Source organism: Pelmatolapia mariae, linkage group LG12 (assembly GCF_036321145.2).
Source record: "Pelmatolapia mariae isolate MD_Pm_ZW linkage group LG12, Pm_UMD_F_2, whole genome shotgun sequence".
In the NCBI taxonomy this organism is placed as follows: Eukaryota; Metazoa; Chordata; class Actinopteri; order Cichliformes; family Cichlidae; genus Pelmatolapia; species Pelmatolapia mariae.
The window spans coordinates 1,656,005-1,675,142 of NC_086237.1; the positions used below are offsets into that span (position 1 = coordinate 1,656,005).

Below are 19,138 nucleotides of genomic sequence, written 5' to 3' on the forward strand. Positions count from 1 at the left end.
TTCACAGGGAGCAGAAAAGACCTGTGACACAACAAAAAAAAATTCTGAAACAAACATTTTAGGAGCTGAGTTTACATTGCTACCTGCTCAGGGTTTCGGGGTTCTCTTCGGTTCCTCAGCTGCTGTTGACCTGAGAGTAACAGCTTCTGCAGTAAAACTGTACAGTCCATGCTTATATACATACATCCAAATGTCTTTAACACGTACGCTATTACAACAAAAGCTTCTCACAGGGGAAATAAATACCCAGACAAACTTTTTTTTTTTTTTTTGAAAAAGTGAGCTGGCGACTGTCCAGAGTGTACCTTTGCACCTTTTGTCCAACTCAGCCAGGATAGACTTTAGACCCCTTTTGAAACTAACTACATACGAAGACAATGGATGGCCCTCTATTGTTGTTGCTTTGTTTCGCAAATGACACAACAGTCTACGCAGTTACTTTTTCCTGAAGACAGACTGTTGATGAGCTTCAGACTGTTTTTCAGCAGCTGCAAGCTTCACTGTATGGTCTCAATTGAAAGTACATCCTAAAACTACTTGGGTATTTGGGTGGATAATGTGCTCTCTTAGAGTGTATTATGGGCATCTAGGAGGCTTAGGAAGTCTAGGTTAATAAATGTTCCACACTATAAGATGATAGTTTGGACAAAAGCTGCGTCCTCTGCATTATCTGCCTACTTTATCATATTATATACAATTAGCTGTCCAGTGTGAACTTTAAAATCAGTGTGCACTTTCCAGGCCCTTAGGTGACAGGTAAGCCTATATTTTTTATTCCTTTTTATCTATTTTTTTTTTCCCCGCCCCCTTTTGTGAGTGTGGACGCTTCCTCTCTTTGCTCTTCAAATGCTTTGCTTCTTTTATTGATTTTTATGCTGATTTTTTCCCTTTTTTCTGTATGAGCCTACCTGCGAGAGCTTCTGGACACTTATAGATCATTAGGACTAAAGTGTTCTTAACAGAAACAGCAACATTTTTAGTTACCTTATCCTCAGCGCTCCGTGTGTCTGTGGCCTAGACACAGCTGAAGCCTGATTACAGCGTCTGGACTCCGAACAGCCTCAATAGCCTGGAAAGGTGCTAACTGCTAGGCTAACTAGGCTAACTAGCAACAAGATGCCTTCCCTCTCCACAGATGACTACCACAAACTCCTGCAGAAGATTGCAGTACTGGAGACAAAAATTCATCGCTTAGAAGTAAATGTGGAGGTAAATGGACTGTGTGGAAATGAAACAACCTTGCCTTTGATTCAAAGCAATGGCGATGAGCAAGCTAGTACACAGCTAAGGAGCACAGATAACATGACCAAGAAAGTAGACTCTGTGCATTACTATAAATCATCAAGCGATAATCCCCCCTTGGACTGTCCTGGTGCAAAACCAAGACACAAATCATGTCTCCTAGAAGGGGGAGGACGTATCACAGGCAGAGCACAGCGAGCTGAAATCTCTGAAACCGACTGGCCTTCACTTCCTACGAGACAGAGAAGCTCTTCTACCCCTGTATACGGGAGGAAACAGGACTGGACAACCGTGAATAGAAAGGTTAACAACAAACCTCCAAAACAACTGAATGTGAAACTGCAGAACAGATTTGCTCCACTATCAAAGGACCCTGGATCTATATCGGACAACCATCCATCTAAAAGTAGCGAAGTAAGGTCTGAAAATCTGTTGAAAAGTAAAAGGCCACAGGGAAAGCTAAAGGCTAGGCCTGAAACCCTGATTGTGGGTGACTCTGCCGTAAAGGATGTACAAAGGATGTGCGGTAAGAACACTAAAGTCCTATGCTTTCCTAAGATATGGTCAACAACCTGAAGGAGAGAATTCTTCAGATTGCAGATGAATATCCAACTGTGACAAATATTGTTCTGCATACAGGGTCAAACGATGTGTCCAAACAACAGTCGGAGGTTCTGAAACGGGACTTTACTGGATTATTAAATACTGTAAACTCTCTGAATGCAGCTGTATTCATCAGTGGGCCTGTACCGCCCGTCAGAGGAGGAGACGAGAGATTCAGCAGATTGTTTGCACTGAATAAATGGCTTATATCAGCATGTACTGACCACTCAGTGCATTTTATCAACAACTTTAATATTTTTTGGGAACGCAGGCATCTGTTTAAAGCAAATGGATTTAATTTTAACAAGTCAGGGGTGAAACTGTTCACCTCCAACTTGTTTTATTCCATACGTCATCCATCTGTGCTTGGTGCCAAGGCTGAGATAAACGAGGAGTTATCTAATAAAGAGGAACAAACAGTACTCCAAGAACAAACAAAGCCCAGCAGAAACCTTGAGGAGGAGCTCCATCTGCCCCCACCTGGGAAGAGCCTCAGAAAGGAGAGACATCTGAGGCAAGAAGAGGGGTCCCTATTTGCCTCCACCTCTCTCAACAACACCAACGACCAGGACCAGGGACCACGACCTTCCCCAGTCCCCCAAACCCCTGACAGGCCATCACCCTCCTCCCCCTCCCTTTCTCCCTCCTCCCCACACCTGAAATTCACTGAGGAGATGATGGAGCGGGTCAATGCTGGGCTCAGATCTACCCCCCGGCCCAATCCCTTTTTGTCCCCCATTAACCCCCCACCAGAGCAGCCAAAGGTTCGCCATCGAGCCCCGCCCTCAACAGAGCAATCAAAGTTACACTGCGCAGCCTCGCCGCCCTTAGTTCCTCCTTACCACCTTCATGCTCTGTCTCCGCAGTCTGATGTGTGATGTGTGGAGGGTCCGGGCTGCGAGGATTATGACAGTGGTGACTTTTCCCAGGAGAAGCTGGGACCCTGTTTATTAGAAGGTTTCAAAATTTCTGTACTTTTAGGTGACAGAAGGAGACATGTGGCCTGGTCAAAACACAGAGAGCTGCACTCTAAAAGATCTTTAAATGTAGTAAACATACCTTGTGTGCCACAGACTGCTCCCAAACACGAGGGGGCAAATAATACCTCTAAAACACTTAAGTTGGCTTTATTAAACGTTAGATCTTTAGCTGGGAAAACATTTTTAATTAATGATTTAATCACTGAGCACAGCCTTGATTTTATGTTTTTAACTGAAACTTGGTTGGACCAAAGTAACAGTGGAGCTGTTCTCATCGAGACGACCCCTCCTAACTACAGTTTTATCAGTGAGGCCAGGGTGAGCAGGAGAGGAGGAGGGGTTGCCGTCTTATTTAATGAATCATTTCAATGTAAGCAGCTATCTCCTGGAAGTTTTCAGTCTTTTGAATATGTGGCGTTACAGCTGAAGGCCCCATCCAAAGTTGTGTTTCTTAATGTTTACAGGCCTCCCAAATACTGCACAGACTTTTTTAATGACCTCAGTGAACTGCTGTCTGTGATCTGTGTTGATTTCGACTGTGTAATTATTGTTGGGGATTTTAACATCCATGTGGACAACCCTCAGGACAAAGGGACTAAAGACCTGAGTAACACTCTGGGCAACTTTGGGCTGACTCAGCATGTAACAGAGGCCACACATAATAGAGGACACACTCTTGACCTACTGATCTCCAAGGGCCTGAGCATTTCAAAGGTTACTGTGTCTGATGTGGGCCTGTCTGATCATTACTGTGTTTTCTTTGAAAGTAAAATCTCAGCCCACACAACTATATCAACAGCAGTGATCACAAAACGGTGTATAACTGAACACAGTAGTGAGATCTTTAACCAGGTCTTCCCATTAACACCTGACCTGTCCAGAGGTTCAGTCAATGAGCTCGTCACTAGCTTCAATGCTAAAATGTTAAATGTAATGGACACTATTGCTCCCATTAAGGTGAAGGTTATCTCTGGAAGGAAGAAGTCTCCATGGAGAAACTCCACACTGGTGAAAAATGAAAAAAGAGAGTGTAGGAAAGCTGAGCGCAGATGGAGAAAAACAAACCTCCAGGTTCATTATGACATCTATAAAGAGAAACTTCACAATTATAATTTACAACTGAGGAGTGCAAGGAGGTCCTACTTCTCTGACATCATCACCAAAAACAGTCATAACGCTCGGGTCCTATTTTCTACAGTTGACAGGCTAACAAACCCTCCTGTGTCAGTGGCAGCTGAACTTCATTCGACCATGGCCTGCAATGACTTTGCCAAATTCTTCACAGAAAAAATCCAAAAGATTAGACAAGCAATTGGTACATCAACAGCAGATCCAGGATATGTACTGTGTCCACCAAAAAACTGTTTAAACACCATCAAACAGTTTCACCCTATTAACAACAAAGACCTGGAGGACATCTTAGGTCAACTGAACTCCTCCTCTTGCTGTTTAGATGTCCTGCCAACAAGTTTTTTCAAAAAGGTCTCAAAGACTTTGGAGTCAGACCTGTTACAGATCATAAACTTTTCTTTAACGTCAGGTGTGTTTCCAGAATCACTAAAAACTGCTGTAATTAAACCTATACTGAAAAAGGACAATCTTGACAAGACACAAATGAATAACTACAGGCCGATCTCAAACCTCCCATTTTTAAGTAAGATCATTGAAAAAGCAGTTTCTCAACAGCTCAATTACTTCTTAACACAGAATAACTGCTATGATGCCTTCCAGTCAGGTTTTAGACAGAACCACAGCACTGAAACCGCTCTGACCAAAGTGTTTAATGACATATGTCTGAATACAGACAGTGGAAAAATGTCAGTCTTAGTTTTACTGGATCTCAGTGCAGCATTTGATACAGTTGACCACAACATATTACTCAAACGACTGGAGAGCTGGGCAGGTCTCTCAGGAACTGTACTAAACTGGTTCAAAACATACTTAGAAAACAGGAAATACTTTGTATCAATAGGTAACTTCACATCTGAGCAGACAAGTATCACATGTGGAGTTCCCCAAGGTTCCATCTTGGGACCCCTTCTGTTTAACATCTACATGCTCCCACTGGCACAGATTATAAAGAACAACAAAATAAACTATCATAGCTACGCAGATGACACACAAATATATATCACAATGTCACCAGGAGACCGAGGCCCTGTACAGGCTCTTGGTAAATGCATTGAGGAAACTAATGACTGGTTGTGCCACAATTTTCTCCAGCTAAACAAAAACAAAACTGAAGTAATAGTCTTTGGTGCCAAAGAAAAACGATTACAGGTCACCAGAGAACTTCAATCTATACACCTAAAAACCACCAACCAGGCGAGAAATTTGGGTGTAGTGATGGATGCAGACCTAAACTTAGAAAAACACATTAAGACAATAACAAAATCGGCTTACTATCACCTCAAGAATATTTCAAGGATAAAAGATCTGATGTCTCAACAGGACCTGGAAAAACTAGTCCATGCATTCATCTTTAGCAGGCTTGATTACTGTAACAGCATCTTTACAGGTCTACCTAAAAAATCAGTCAGACAACTACAGCTCATTCAGAACTCTGCTGCTAGAGTCCTCACTAAGACCAAAAAAGTGGACCACATCAGTCCAGCTCTGAGGTCTTTACACTGGCTGCCTGTCCGTCAGAGGATAGACTTTAAAGTTCTGATGCTGGTTTATAAAGCTCTGAATGGTTTAGGACCAAAATACATCAGTGACCTCCTGACCCAGTATGAACCTTCCAGATCCCTCAGGTCATCTGGATCCGGTTTCTTATCAGTTCCCAGAGTCAGAACCAAACACGGAGAAGCTGCATTCAGCTTTTATGCTCCATATATCTGGAACAAACTCCCAGAAAGCCTCAGATCAGCTGAAACACTCAGTTTATTTAAATCCAGGTTGAAGACTCACCTATTCTCAGCTGCTTTTGAATAAAGCACCAAATCCACACTTTTAAGCTTAAATTTCAAAACTTACATTTTAACTACTGACTTTATCTACTGTTCTGATTTTATCTACTGTTCTGATTTTATCTACTGTTTTGATTTTTGATTTTAAATACTGTTTTGTTTGTTTGTTTGTTTGTTTGTTTGCTTGTCTTAATCAATTTTAAATCGTGCTTTTTATTTGTTTTTGTTTTTAATGTCTCTGTAAAGCACTTTGAATCACCTTGTTGTTGAATTGTGCTATATAAATAAACTTGCCTTGCCTTGCCTTGCCTATGTGATATCCTATGATTCAATAAATCAGGAGATGCTGGTTTGCATCCTATGTGGACCATTTTTAATTGTAATTTTTTTGTCTTTTATTTTATTAATTCTTTTATTTTATAATTATAATATATATATAATATATAATTTAACAGTTATAACAAATATAAAATATACACATATTTTATAGCTATATATAATAATATTTTATTTCTATAAATATTTTAGGTGTATTTAAATCAAACTGTGTAACGCCATGCTCTTTATTTCTACCACTAAAATAAAAAATATAAATGACTGGAACCAGCCTTCGTTACCTCACAGGTGAATTCTGTGCGTTATTTCAGCCGTTATATCGTTACAGGGCAGCTGCTTCTCCCGCCTGTTCACAGTTAAAATCATTACTTGTGCGTTTTGGTATTTTTTCTGAAGGAATTGTATTTTTCTTGCACGGTTCTTGTTATAAAAATGATCTCAAAGAATTCCGGTATACATAAAGGTTAAACGTGATGTCGTCAACTTCCGCTTCCTGTCTGATGAGAAACCGGTAAGGCGGTTGCCATAGCAGCGTTTTCCAATACTCACGAGCACACACACACACACAGAAGATGGAGTACAGCAAATTCAGCCGTTTTCACGATTCTCTAACACAGTTTAAATGTTACGAGGATTATCTGGACTCAAAAGTCACGCCACTGGATCTGTTTTACTTTAAAGTGAGTGAAAAGTACAACTTTTATAAGCACTTTTAGCCTACCTACCACTTACACCCCGCTATTTTGTGGTATTGCGCCTCAGAACCGCATTGACTGAACTACAATTTCTTCATCAATCTACAGCGAATTTTATTAAAAAATAACCATGGGCTCTTTAAAATTACCAGGACTCCTTCAATTCGCCATGTATAAAACCGTCTGAGCTGCCTTCATTAACTTGCTAACACATCACCTGGTTCTGGTACGTTAGCCTCTTGATATGTTGCTCATCTAATGTCGCTCCGGTGTGCAAAGCAAGAAAATAAATTTTACACCCTTTATACAAATATTGTCCATTTTTAGCTACGTACTATCCCGACATTAAAAATATGAAAATAACTTCATGGGTGTTTTACAAGGTGTGACTCGCATACCTGTGATCAACCAAACATAGTTGACAAAAACTTGTCTGGCTTGTGGCATATACTATACCTCAAGTGTTATTTTCATCGACAGTTTTGAGTAAATATCGTTTTAAGTTAATATCTGTTTGTTACTGCTCCCTGTTATATTTTTTCTGCATTGGACTTAGTTCGCTTGTTTCATTAAAAGCAGATTTGACTTTTGTTGGTGTAATTTCAGTAGTTGAACGCTAGGTGGTAGTCATACAAAGGTTTAGAATAAAACCAGTAACTCACTCTTTATATTCAATCTGCGGTTTAAACTCTGAAGTTAACAAGCAGCTATCATCACTCCAGTCTGCTTGTTTCATGCGATAAAGTAAAGAAACAATTACTCGTATCACATGACAGTCGTACCGTTTCAAAGCCACACAGACAGTACAACGGGCTGTATTACATTTTTGTTGTTGTTGTTGTTGTTATTGTTTTGTTGTGCTCGCTATAGACCACAGATTCTTTGCACAAGTAGCACTGTTGTATATGAAATCATAATCCATCCATCCATTTTCTTCCGCTAAGGTTAGGGTTAGTTATTTCCATATATTTTTCAGGGATGGACGAAAGAGTCAGGAGAAGTAGCTTTCAGGCTGTAATTATCAAATATATGTCTTTAAAAGGCCCTAAATCGCATTTGTTCTTTCTTTCATGTTGGTCTCTTAAGTTTTTCGAGCCACGTATTCTGCTAAATAAGTTGAAAATGAACCTGCCCTTTAGAAATCAGCAGTCCTGCTTCCGTCCAGCAGATGGCGCCCATGCTAATGAGTTATGTGTCTGCTGCTGCTGCGGAATTGTTTGAACACCTGTGTCCACATTGAGAGAACAACGCGTATCTGACCTGATAATCAGCTGCAGTCAATCATTCAGATTCTTCCCTGTGTTGTGACACAGCACACTCAGCCCAGGTCATCTGGCATGTGTAGTTGTGTTGAAAAGGGCCAAATCCTGATAAATCCACTAATTAGGAACCCATTTATCACAGATCATGTTATTCCGGTCTTGTCTCTGAAATGCCGTGTATTACAAAGTGATTTCCACCTTAGCTGATTAGTGTAGATCCTGGTGTGTCCACTCAAATCATCTGTTTGAATGGATTTTCAGGCCAATTTTAGGACCAGCAAAGGTCTGAGACTCATTTCTGGTCAGCCACATCAAAGCTGAAGGAAAATATAACTTTTCCTCTCGGGTGCGGACACAGGCCCGGCTGCTGGGATTTTGGGTATGAGGACATGTGGCAGAAGCTTTGATCTAACAAGCCACTGGGTTTGATGGCGAGATTTGGTTTTTAGATGATGACTTTATGGCTTTGCTTTAATGACAGCAGGTTTGCAAGTGACGATCGGAATAATGTAGCTAAAACTCCCTGCTGACATACATTAATTTTCACACTTACAACAGAAATAGATCTGGAAATAGGAATGAAATCATCCTGAACCCATAAAACTAAAAATGTGGTGGTGGTGTTGGAGAGCAGGTCATCGCTTCCATACTTTTAGGCAGGGCAGTGAAATGACACCTTTAATCGAAAGACCAGCGTGACAAGTAAATCCTAAATACCGGCTGAGGAAATTTCAAGTTTTATCTGTCAGTACTCTTGTGGTGATTAGTGAGCTGAGAGGCAATAATGGGTAAATTCGCCACTGCAAACGTCTGACAATATCCAGCCTTGACTGTAAAGCATGCTCCCTCTTCTTCACGGATTCTTTTTCTGTTCTCATCTCATGCAGAAGGAGTTGGCCCTTAAGCTGGTGGAACACGGCCACAGGGGCACGGTCCTGAGCAGGGAGGAATTTGAGGAGAGGAAAGCAGCTGTGCAGGCTGCAGAGACTGCAAAGAGCAACGCTTTCTACGACAGGAGCCGGCCAGTGTGAGTTAACTTCTCACTGACCCCACTGTGCTGTTTGAGGTGTTGTCCTTACGACTGACCAGGAGAGACAGATTCACACAAAGCACCAGTTAAATGCTAGAAGAGGTTGGGTTATATTTGGAAAATTAAATGAGGCTGTTTACAGTCCAAATGTGGTCGGAGGATTTTAAATCAGTCACAGTGGAAAGGGGAAAAAAGTTACTGTTCTGTAGTTCATTATATTCACTTCTCATTTAGTGTGAAAGAATAATATTTTAGTTGAGTGATCCTCAGTCTCTTCCTTGGGTCTTTTTTTGTAGTTGTGGTTGAAGCCAGGGGGCTCCCCGTGAATCAGTTTCTGTGCTTGAGCTGTTTCCATTCCTAACCAGATCTTATATCTCGAGCCATATTTTTGTCAAAGTACCAACTTTTCTGTGTAAACAGTGTCACAGCTCACGTCAAGCAAATTTATTTGTCTTTACTGTTGGGGTGTTTCACATCGTTTCAGATTTGCAGGGGTGCATAATGAGAAGGAAAACCCAAGCTCCATCTGGTGGACTTTGATCCCTTGTTAAAGCAATAATATGTAACTATTTTCTTTTTAAAATAACAACTTCAAAATCATTTTGATGGTACACTGACTTGTAATAGGGCGAGCGGCTTCTCTTTCAACGCCTGCTCTGGCAGTATGTAACGTGGGTGAGTGGGTACAAACCTCCGAGAGAACTGTGTTGCCAAGAACACTGAGAGCGGAGCTCAGCAGATCAGCTACCGAGGACACGGTGCCCAGCAGCAGACGACTGGTGGAACAAGAGGAAGCGGCGTACGAGGAAGCTTTAGAGGGGTAAACTGACCGGGCTTCTATAGAAGTTTAAGATTAGCGCAACCAGGTTAGCTAGTCCTGTGTTCGTTCCGGCCAGCTTTTGTTCACTGTATAATAAATTACACCCGCTCCAGCTAAGATTAAACACACAAAAGGAAACAAGGAGCTATTTAGCTTTCTAATGACCAAAGCTTGGCTCAATAACAACTTGCTGGACTCAGCATTTTAGCTTGATTCTTCTTTTTCAAGTGGGCCAAGACTTGAAGTCTGGGAAAAACGATGATGGCGGGTCTGCACATGTAGGTTGGTGCAAGAACTGCGCTGTGATTAACAGCTGTTCAGTAGTAGAGAAAATATATTACAGTCAAATACCCACCGCTGTGTCTTGTTTGATGTTTGGCTGCGTTAGCAAAGTCAGGGTCTACTCCAGTGTATGAACAGGGATTATTTTTTTAAAACTTTTTTTTTTTTTTTAGACAAAAGCTCCATCTGTTGGGTTAGCTTACTGTTGTTTTTACACATATCTTGACAGATACGGTAGTAGAATTAAAACTTCCAAAAGGAAAGAGCTTTTTAAAACCTTATGTTGGCACCAAAGCTTTAGTTTTTTAATAGGAACCATAAGTAACCAAATAAAGGTCATGTTTTTATTAAGGCTATAAGCCAGCCATTAATTTAGGTGATGTCAAAGTGGCTTTGTCCATCCATGGTGTCTCTGGCTGGATCCATTCTACCCTTGTTCAACATATATTTTGGCTAAATCACCAAGGCACAGCGTCCATGGCAGTAGACATCTACACATGCACCAGTAAGTTCTGCTTAACACCAACAACAGGTAGAGATTTTAGACTGTCAATGAGCAAAACTCAAAAAAACAAAACACAGTACTGTAGCTCTCAGCTTCAATTTTGTTTGTGGCAGATGATGGTTGTCAGTATTTCGAACCTCACCAGTCTGACTATGTGTTCGTCAATATAAAACTACTTGCATTTAATCACACTGTGTATTCATGCAGTAGTGTTCAGAAGGAAAATACCAGTTTGTTTTTCTCAAATGATGGAGATGGTGTGCAGGTACAATTACACATGAGAACACAAGTATTTGCCCCTCACTATTAATAATAAATGTTTGTCCTTCTTTAACAGAGCAAGAGATTTTTAACATAGCACTTTGAAACATACTTTCTTTAGAAAGCATCAATTATTTCTGTTATTTCCGATTGATTTCAGACAAAAAAATACCAGGGCCAATGTTATAAGGGATTATTAGCTATTTTTAGCCATAGCACAAACCGCTGGCATGCAATGATATGCTTTAATTTTGCGATGCTCTAATCTATAAAATCAAGTTAAGACTAAGGGATTTTTTTTTCTCCAATTTACATAGTAACAAAACGTCAGCAAGAGTTTGAGATGTCACTTGAGAAAGCATCATGTTAAACACAAACGAAATCAGCAGAAAATGCATATACAAACTTATCACAGTGTTTTCAAGTGTCAAGAACTGAAGCAAGAAGTATAATCAGAAATTCAAAGAGAGCCACACAGTCCAGCACAAGTCTGGCAGAGGTAGGAAGCAAAGATTTGAACGACTCTGGGGGAAAAAAGTGAGAGGTGTGTCTAAAGACCCAAGAACAACTGCCAAGACACTAAATGACTTAGCCAAGTTGGGAATTGTAGTCTCAAAGGAGACAATCATTGGCACCCTGCACAGTAAAAAAAACTCCACTTCTGCAAAAGAGATGCCTTCAAGCCAGACTGAAGTACGCTAAGGACAACCTGAAGACAGATTATATATACTGGAAGTCTGTCCTTTGGTCAGATGAGATGAAACTAGAGCTCTTTGACCCCAGAGACAATGTTTACATTTGGAGAAAGAAGGAAGAGATGTACAACCCGAACAACACCATCCTCACAGTGAAACGCTGTGGAGATGCTCAAGTCTGCTTGGAACACCTTGAATTCTGTCAGGGTGGAAGGAATCGTGAAGAAAGAAGGATTTTGAAAGATAAACTCAAGCAGTCAGCAGCAAAACTGGCTCTGGGTCATTTCTTTATCCTCCAACACAACAGTGAGAATGTCACTCCCTCCAGAAGACCAAAGTTAAAGTTACTGACTGGCCTGCACAAAGCCCTGATTTAAATCCCATTGCAAATTTGTGGGGTGAACTGAAGGCTAAGGTCCATGACAGAAGATCATCAAATGTTCTTCTGAGCTTGAGAGATTTGCCAAAGAAGAATGGATTTGCTCAGGAGGCGTGTTTGAGAGACTTGTTGAAAACTGCAATAAATGACTGCAGGCTGTTATTCAACAAAAAGGATTCACACTTGAGTATAAGCATCAGGGGGGTAATAATTTTAACCCTGCTAATTCTTGGTTTTTCTGAAAAAGAAATTTTCATGGGGGGGCTAATAATTTTGTCCTTATCTGTATAAAAAAATAGAAATGAAGCAAGCAGTAACTTGACTTTCTGTCTGATATCAACTTAAAAATTATTATGTTGATATAGACTTACTGTTTTTGAACCGCAACTGCATATGAGTCATGTTTTTGTTTTGTTTTTTTTAATTTATGCATCATAGGTCACTATATCGTTTAGATTCTCCCTGTGGCTATGAGACACAATTCCTGTCTTCCTGAATGAACAATGTGTTGGAAAGGAAATGCATTTTTGGCAGAAGTTCTGCACTGTTAATAAAAGCCTGACAGGTTGTAAAATTAGATTTTTTTTCCTTATAGCTCTGATTTGCATGGCTGCATTTTTTTTAGCACTTTATATTATTTTAAAAAGACAGGACAAATGAGAGCAGCTCATCAACTCCACATCCTCTGACTTTTGTTTGAACAAGGCCTCCCTGTCTGTTTAAATTTAGATATAAAAAAAAATCTTAACAAAAATAAGCCAAAACTACAAACTGAAGTCCTCTATATACTGCCCGGGATACTGATCACACAGATATAGTACTCATTCTTGATAAAGCCAAGTGTTTGTGGTGTCTACTTTGATGACAAGCCAGACAGGTAACATCATATATGCTCACACACACACACACACACACACACACGAGTATCCAAACATTTACCTGCTAGGTGTTGAATTTGATTGAACCCTCAGATGGTTATCCAAACGTGCAGATGTCTCGCCGTTCCCCCTCCCCATGGCCCCCCTGAACATCAGTGACACTGGTGAAATGGGAGCCTCCACACCTGCAGTTACAGTGATATTAGGGCACAAAGCCTTTCATCTTGTCCCAACAGGATCCACGGAAATGTTGTACTGGAACATTGGGATGTTATACACACAGTAGTCTGTTCCCTTTCCAAGATCTACATCCATGAAACCGTTTCCAAAAGCTGTGATCATATTTGTAAGCTCCTAACAGTGTTTGGACTACAGAATTGGATTTTTCCCGTTATCCAGTCAGACCGATTTTAAATGAATACTCCAAGGACGATTGATCTTTGTAAAAGCTTTTGTTTTTAAGTGGCTCTGAGAGATTTCTAGCTTGCTTCTTCTTAGAGGACAGCAGCTGTTGTCAGCTTGGATTTACAACACTTAGAATGGATTATGTCCCGTAGTCACCGTGGAAAAAAACCCATCTCCCTGTCCATGAAGTGTTCTTAAAGGATTCATTCAGCATAATCGGCTTCTCAGCTGTTGATTCATATGTTGACCGTGTTTCAAACAACTGTCTCTTCTTTTTTTTGTAAGAGCTTTGAGAGCAAAAGGAGGCAAGGAGAAGCTTATATTGTAAAGTTGACCGTAGTGTCACCCATTAGTTTGCTTGAAGGCTTGAGTCAGCAAGCCTTCTGCGTTTTGGCTATTGCCATCTTGTTTATTTTAAACCAGGTGTCATTTCAGAGTTGACATACACTCATAAATTCAGCTGGAAAATGGTTACTGGGTACTTATGGTTAGACTTCTTTTTCCACCACAGAAGTTTCTTCATGTTGGGCATTAGAATGTACTGCCCAACATCCACACTTCTGCATTGGCGTCACTTTTTTTCAAAGGTTTAGAGAGTACTTCATTCATTTAGGTCCCAGTTACAAAGGCCTTGAGACTGGTCAGCAACCGTCTGGCAACCACTGGTTGCTAGGGTAAAATGTGTATTCCCAAACCAGTAGTTGAGTGGTTGCTGGAGAATTCTGTCTGTTTCCAGGTGAACTTGGTCACAAAGAGGCTGCTACACAAAAAGCACTCCTTGTGATTGCTTTGGTCGCTCGCATATTTCTGCAGTTGCACAGAAGACCGATCTGCAAACACTCATTGTTTACTCTCTTTACTCTCTTTGCTTACCTCTAATGAAACATGGAGAAGTGTGATGCAATATGGAAACATTTACTTTCAAAGTTGTCTTACACCAAATGTGTTGTTGCTGCATTCAGCATATTTCATTAGGTGCAACTTTTACTTTAAATGTGAGCATTCAAATTTCTGGTTTGCAACACACTATTTCAAGTTTCACTACTTTTTGGCGAGGAGTTTGCGAGTGTTGGCAGATTAGTGATTGCAGCAACTTGCTAGCAACCAAAGTAATTGCAAAATTGCAATGATGTTTTTGGTACATTTTATACCAAGTTGAGCAATCAATTACACACTAGCGACTGTCTGCAATCTCCAGCAATCACTTGGTCCAACTGATCATGGAATACAAACTCTTTTTTTTTTGCTAATTCTTGTGATTTTCAGCTTACCCCCCCCCCACATACACACGCACACACACACACGACTGCCTCTGTAAATAATGAGCCATAGCTGAAATACGCCTCACTCATACATTTTATGCCATATTTTTCTTAGCTGACTTAACTCTAGCAAATGATTTTTTTTTTAATCCCGTCAAAGGTATTTAACAGAAGTGTTACATTATTTCAAAAAGAAAACTCTCCATGTGGGATCTGATTCTGTTCTCTGTAAGTGATAGCTTATAGCAACGTTAATGTTAATTTTATTGCATTAAATTTAATCCGTAAATAATCATCTGCTGTATCAGCTGTCTTTGAAGTTTTCTCACACTTTTATTAGTCAGTGTCCGACCCACTCTGGTGCCAACAACCTATAGCTGACTGAGCACCTTTTCCCCCCCCTCATGTATGTCTTTTGAACTGATTAACAGCTTTCATTGCTTTCTCACACTTGGAAATTTGACATCCTCTAAAAGACCTTGACATGACAGAAAAAGAGCTGTACATTATTTACAGACTTTCCCCATCAAAGTTGCACGTCTGAGCTGCATCCCCCTCTCTGTCTAAATGCAGATTGCTCTTTCCTCTGTGGTTTTCTGATTGGATTTCCACCACACAGACCCTTTGACCTCCTGTTGTGGTCAGATTGTGAAAACATGGGCCCCAGGATGCAAAGTACCACCTGCAATGTGGCTGAACACAATCAGTACAAGGCTCTGAAAAACGAGTTTGGCAACAAAGACTGGCAGCAGCGCAGTAAACAGAATAAATGTAGTTGTTGGCTGAAAAAGAAATTGTTTTTCCATATTTTCAACAAATCACTTCTGTTTGCTTCAAACATGAGTTCTTTCCTAAAGCTTTCTGCACCTGCATGCTTCTCTCATGGCACTTGGTAGCCATGCTGTTTTGGGAATGCCTTTTGCCTTCTCTGCAGGCTTTAACCTATGTCTCCCAAGGCATGTCTTTTTTCACAGTTCTGTCACTACTCTGTTTTCTCCCCCCTTCCTTTCTCTTCTCTTCAGCTTCCCTGGGCTCTCTTGGAGACCTTTAGTGCCTGCAGGTGTATAAATAGAGCTGTTTTCAATTAAGGCCTAACCTCGACTATAGCGTGCATCTGATCAATGAATGCCCCTGCACCTGTGGTAATAAAATACCAGGGGAGTGGAGATAGTGCAGTGAATGCTAATCAGATGTTGCCCTGTTGTTGCCCTGTCTCATTTTTAAGAACAACAGGCTCCTCCTGACTGCTTGGCTGTGAAAGAGGGGGGCTTTGCCAACACATCACAAAAAAGACTGAACAAAAGAGCTGCTGCTCTCATCAGACATAAATGAAATTCAATATGTGATTTGGAAAAGGAAACTTGGATGAATGGGATGCTTAGTGAGTTGTATGGATGTTTGGCTTGGGGGAAACCAAAGGCATTATCAGAATTTGCAAATAGTTTTAGTCTCCTGGCTTCTATTGGTGGTTCCATTTTTTGATGTTCAAGTTGATAAAAAATAGATTTGTTAAAGGGAAAGTTCACCACAAGATCAAATGTACGTATTTTGTCTCTGGTATGTAGTGTTATTTCTCCATTTATATAGATTATTTGGTTGTCAGTTGCTTAGTTTTGGAGATAACTGACTTGAATCTTGAATATAAGGGATCTAAATGGCAAACATGTCCCTGTGCAGAAGTAAACATGATCTAACCATGATGCATGGGTGTCAGATTATTTCATTTATATCTCTGGCTTCATAGATTTTGAAAAAAAGATAGTGGACAACTTTTTCAACTTTACTTTCTTTATCCACGGGCTTCCCCCTTTCCCTAAAAGCCAGATTCCAGAAATCATAATCCTGTTACTCAAAAAAAACCCATGAATATTCTTAATAAGCATCACAAACTTATTGAAGTTCCAAAAGAAACTTCTCTTTGTAAATGTAGAAATCTTTTTAAAGTAGGCTTCCTTGAACTCTGTGCTGGTGACTGAGTTGGGCTTTTAGGGAGAGGCAAATGCACTCCTCTGTAAAGGAAATGGGTGTGCTTGATTTTATGACATGAAATAAAAAGAGAGCTTTGCAGTGGAAATGAATGCAAAAAGCAATATTTTTATCCCAAATGTCTTGTTTTCTTTATATTGGAAGTCATGCTTAATTAAATTAAAATCAGATGAATAGCCCAGCCCTACCTCTTAATGTACCTCTCACCATGTGAAGGCAAGTAAAGATTGTTAGAGGCTCCAACATGAAGCTGCTAACAAGATTTGTGGATACTTTTTTTTTGGGGTGCTTTCTGGAGAGAGACCTTTGTGCTGAATTTGTATTTTTTTCGCTACTTTAAGCACCACTAGGCAAATTCTATTTAGTGCCATTGTATTCAATAAAAGTCAGAAAGGAACTATTATAGCGAAGCTGGCCTTTTAAGATCCTATCCAAATAGTTCAGTTAATGAATATGTAGTGTTGTGTTCTTTATCAAATATTCATACTCATATCATCAACCTGCTGCACTTTGGAAACTGCTTTGTGTTCAATGTGTGCAGAATACATCCATGTCTGGGGTCTTAGTGTTGCATTTTGCATCAGGCAAGACTAACATTTGATATAAATTCAGAGACAAACAAGAGGAGCAGCAGAGCGCTGCTGAGGAGACGTGAGGCCTCAGTTTCCCTCCGCTCTGGCTCTGACTCAGGCTCAGAAGTCCATGTCAGCATATGTCCTGACCTCGCGTGCTCACGGCAGTCCTGCGAGGTTTCCATCAGGCTCCCCGCGATCTTCCTACAGTCCAAACCACAGCCACGCTCATTGTCCATTGTGCTGCTACGTTTTTACAGTCTGCCTCAAGAATTCTGCGCTCTCTAACTCTCTACTCTATATTAAAAGTGAGCTATCACTTGCAGTGCCAAGTAAAACCAGTGCCACAAACACGCACACTGCACATTTCACTACCTCCAGATACTTAGCAAAAATAAGTTTGTGTATGTGACTGACATGAGAAGCCTCACAAAGCTGACCCCAAACTCTCTCTTTCTTTCTTTTTTTTTTTTTTTTTAAGAGAGCCAAACCCCCCGCCACTCTCCTCCACTGCTACTCTTGTGAGGGCCCTTGGGCGACGAGGTTTTGCAGTCTCTATTACATGTGCTGTCAAGCCAATTGCCTTGCTTGCACTTTGTGATTTTGGACGGGTGTGTAAATTTGGAGCTCTCCACTGCAAGAGCTGTCCAGAGACAGACATCCTGCAAGGCTTAAGCTTGCCACCACATCCCTCCATGCGCCTCACAAATGAAAATATATGCCACTTTCTAACCAGCTGGTGCAAAAGATAATAAATAACAAGCTGTCATTTGAACTAAATGTTTCCACATTTTCTTTTCGTGTATCATATTAATGATTAATAAAACATCTGTACCTGCTTACTGCTACTTGTAACAGAGTGTATCAAAGTGTTGTCACTCGCTTGCTTTTCCTGGAGTTTTCCAAACAAGCCAAATTTTAACAATAAGATTTTGGCTGATTGTAGTTTGGTTGCTCTGAGAGTATTCAGTGTTTTACATATATTTCCATTAGTGTCCATGTCAACATTTGCAAAAGAGATGACGGCAAATTTTAAATTCTGAAACTTTAATATCCTAACACATTGCTGTTGTAGTTTAAAAAATAGAGTGAAGCATAGGAAAAGTTTAACTACCTTAAATAAATATATAGTTATATTTAAAATAATACTTTTATTATTCTGTGCAAACAAATTACTTTAAAGGTATAGAAAACAGTGATTCAGTCTCTGGTGATTCATAATATCTGACAAACCGCGCTTCTGTGTGTCCAGTACACTATAGCTTAGTGGCCCTAATGATGGATACAAATTGTTTTCTAAATCATCAGGCTGTAAATCTGTATTGCTATCTATGTCTTAGTATTTCTGTATGCTATAGTTGGTGGAGTATTGTTATGGATTCATCAGACAAGATCCGATGGAGTTGCTTTAGTTTCCATCCATCCATCCATCCATCCATCCATCCATCCGCTGCTTGTTTGTGTCTGGGTCATAGGATTAGCAGTTTAAGCAAAGACTAATGGAGTGTCTAATTGTTTTAATTCAGTTTGGAAGATAAGTTAGTTTTGAAGATAAGTTTTGGACCACAAACTTAAATACTTAAATACCAGCTCCTGAATAGTTACACTGCTAAATAAGAAGAAATTAAAAATAGAGCTCTGCAGGCTCCATTGTGGCACTGCTTTGCTTGAGTCAGTGCTAGCATGTCTACATATTGTAGCTCTCCACTGCCACTTGGAGGCACTGCCAAAGCATCAAGCAGCTGAAGTTCTACTCTTAATTATGTTTGTGCTGCTGTTGGTTGTGTTACAGAGAAGACGAAGAGTTTATTAGAAATAGTCTACTTGCTTGTTGGTGTGATTCCTATTATCCTTCTCTTTGGGTACTTTCAGTAGAAGTGCAAATGGACACCAACAAAGGACCATAAATCTGCTGTAAAAAAGTTGGTGCTAAGGAAATTCTTCACTAATCAGCAGCTGAAATTGGTTGAAAAATAGTTTTAAATGATTTCATATGTGTTGCTTTGGATTACAGTGTAAGCTAATAAGCTGAT

The 19,138-nt window shown here is 40.2% G+C and overlaps 1 protein-coding gene across 1 annotated transcript in view; it reads left to right on the top strand.

Moving 5' to 3' along the window:
• Nucleotides 1-6,645: 6,645 nt before the first annotated feature.
• The window catches only part of cfap299 (cilia and flagella associated protein 299), an 86,603-nt gene continuing 74,110 nt past the window's right edge, over nucleotides 6,646-19,138 (top strand). The window contains exons 1-2 of the mRNA XM_063490749.1: nucleotides 6,646-6,753; nucleotides 8,918-9,057. Coding sequence (XP_063346819.1) covers nucleotides 6,646-6,753; nucleotides 8,918-9,057 — 248 coding nt within the window. The remainder of the gene's footprint in view (nucleotides 6,754-8,917; nucleotides 9,058-19,138) is intronic.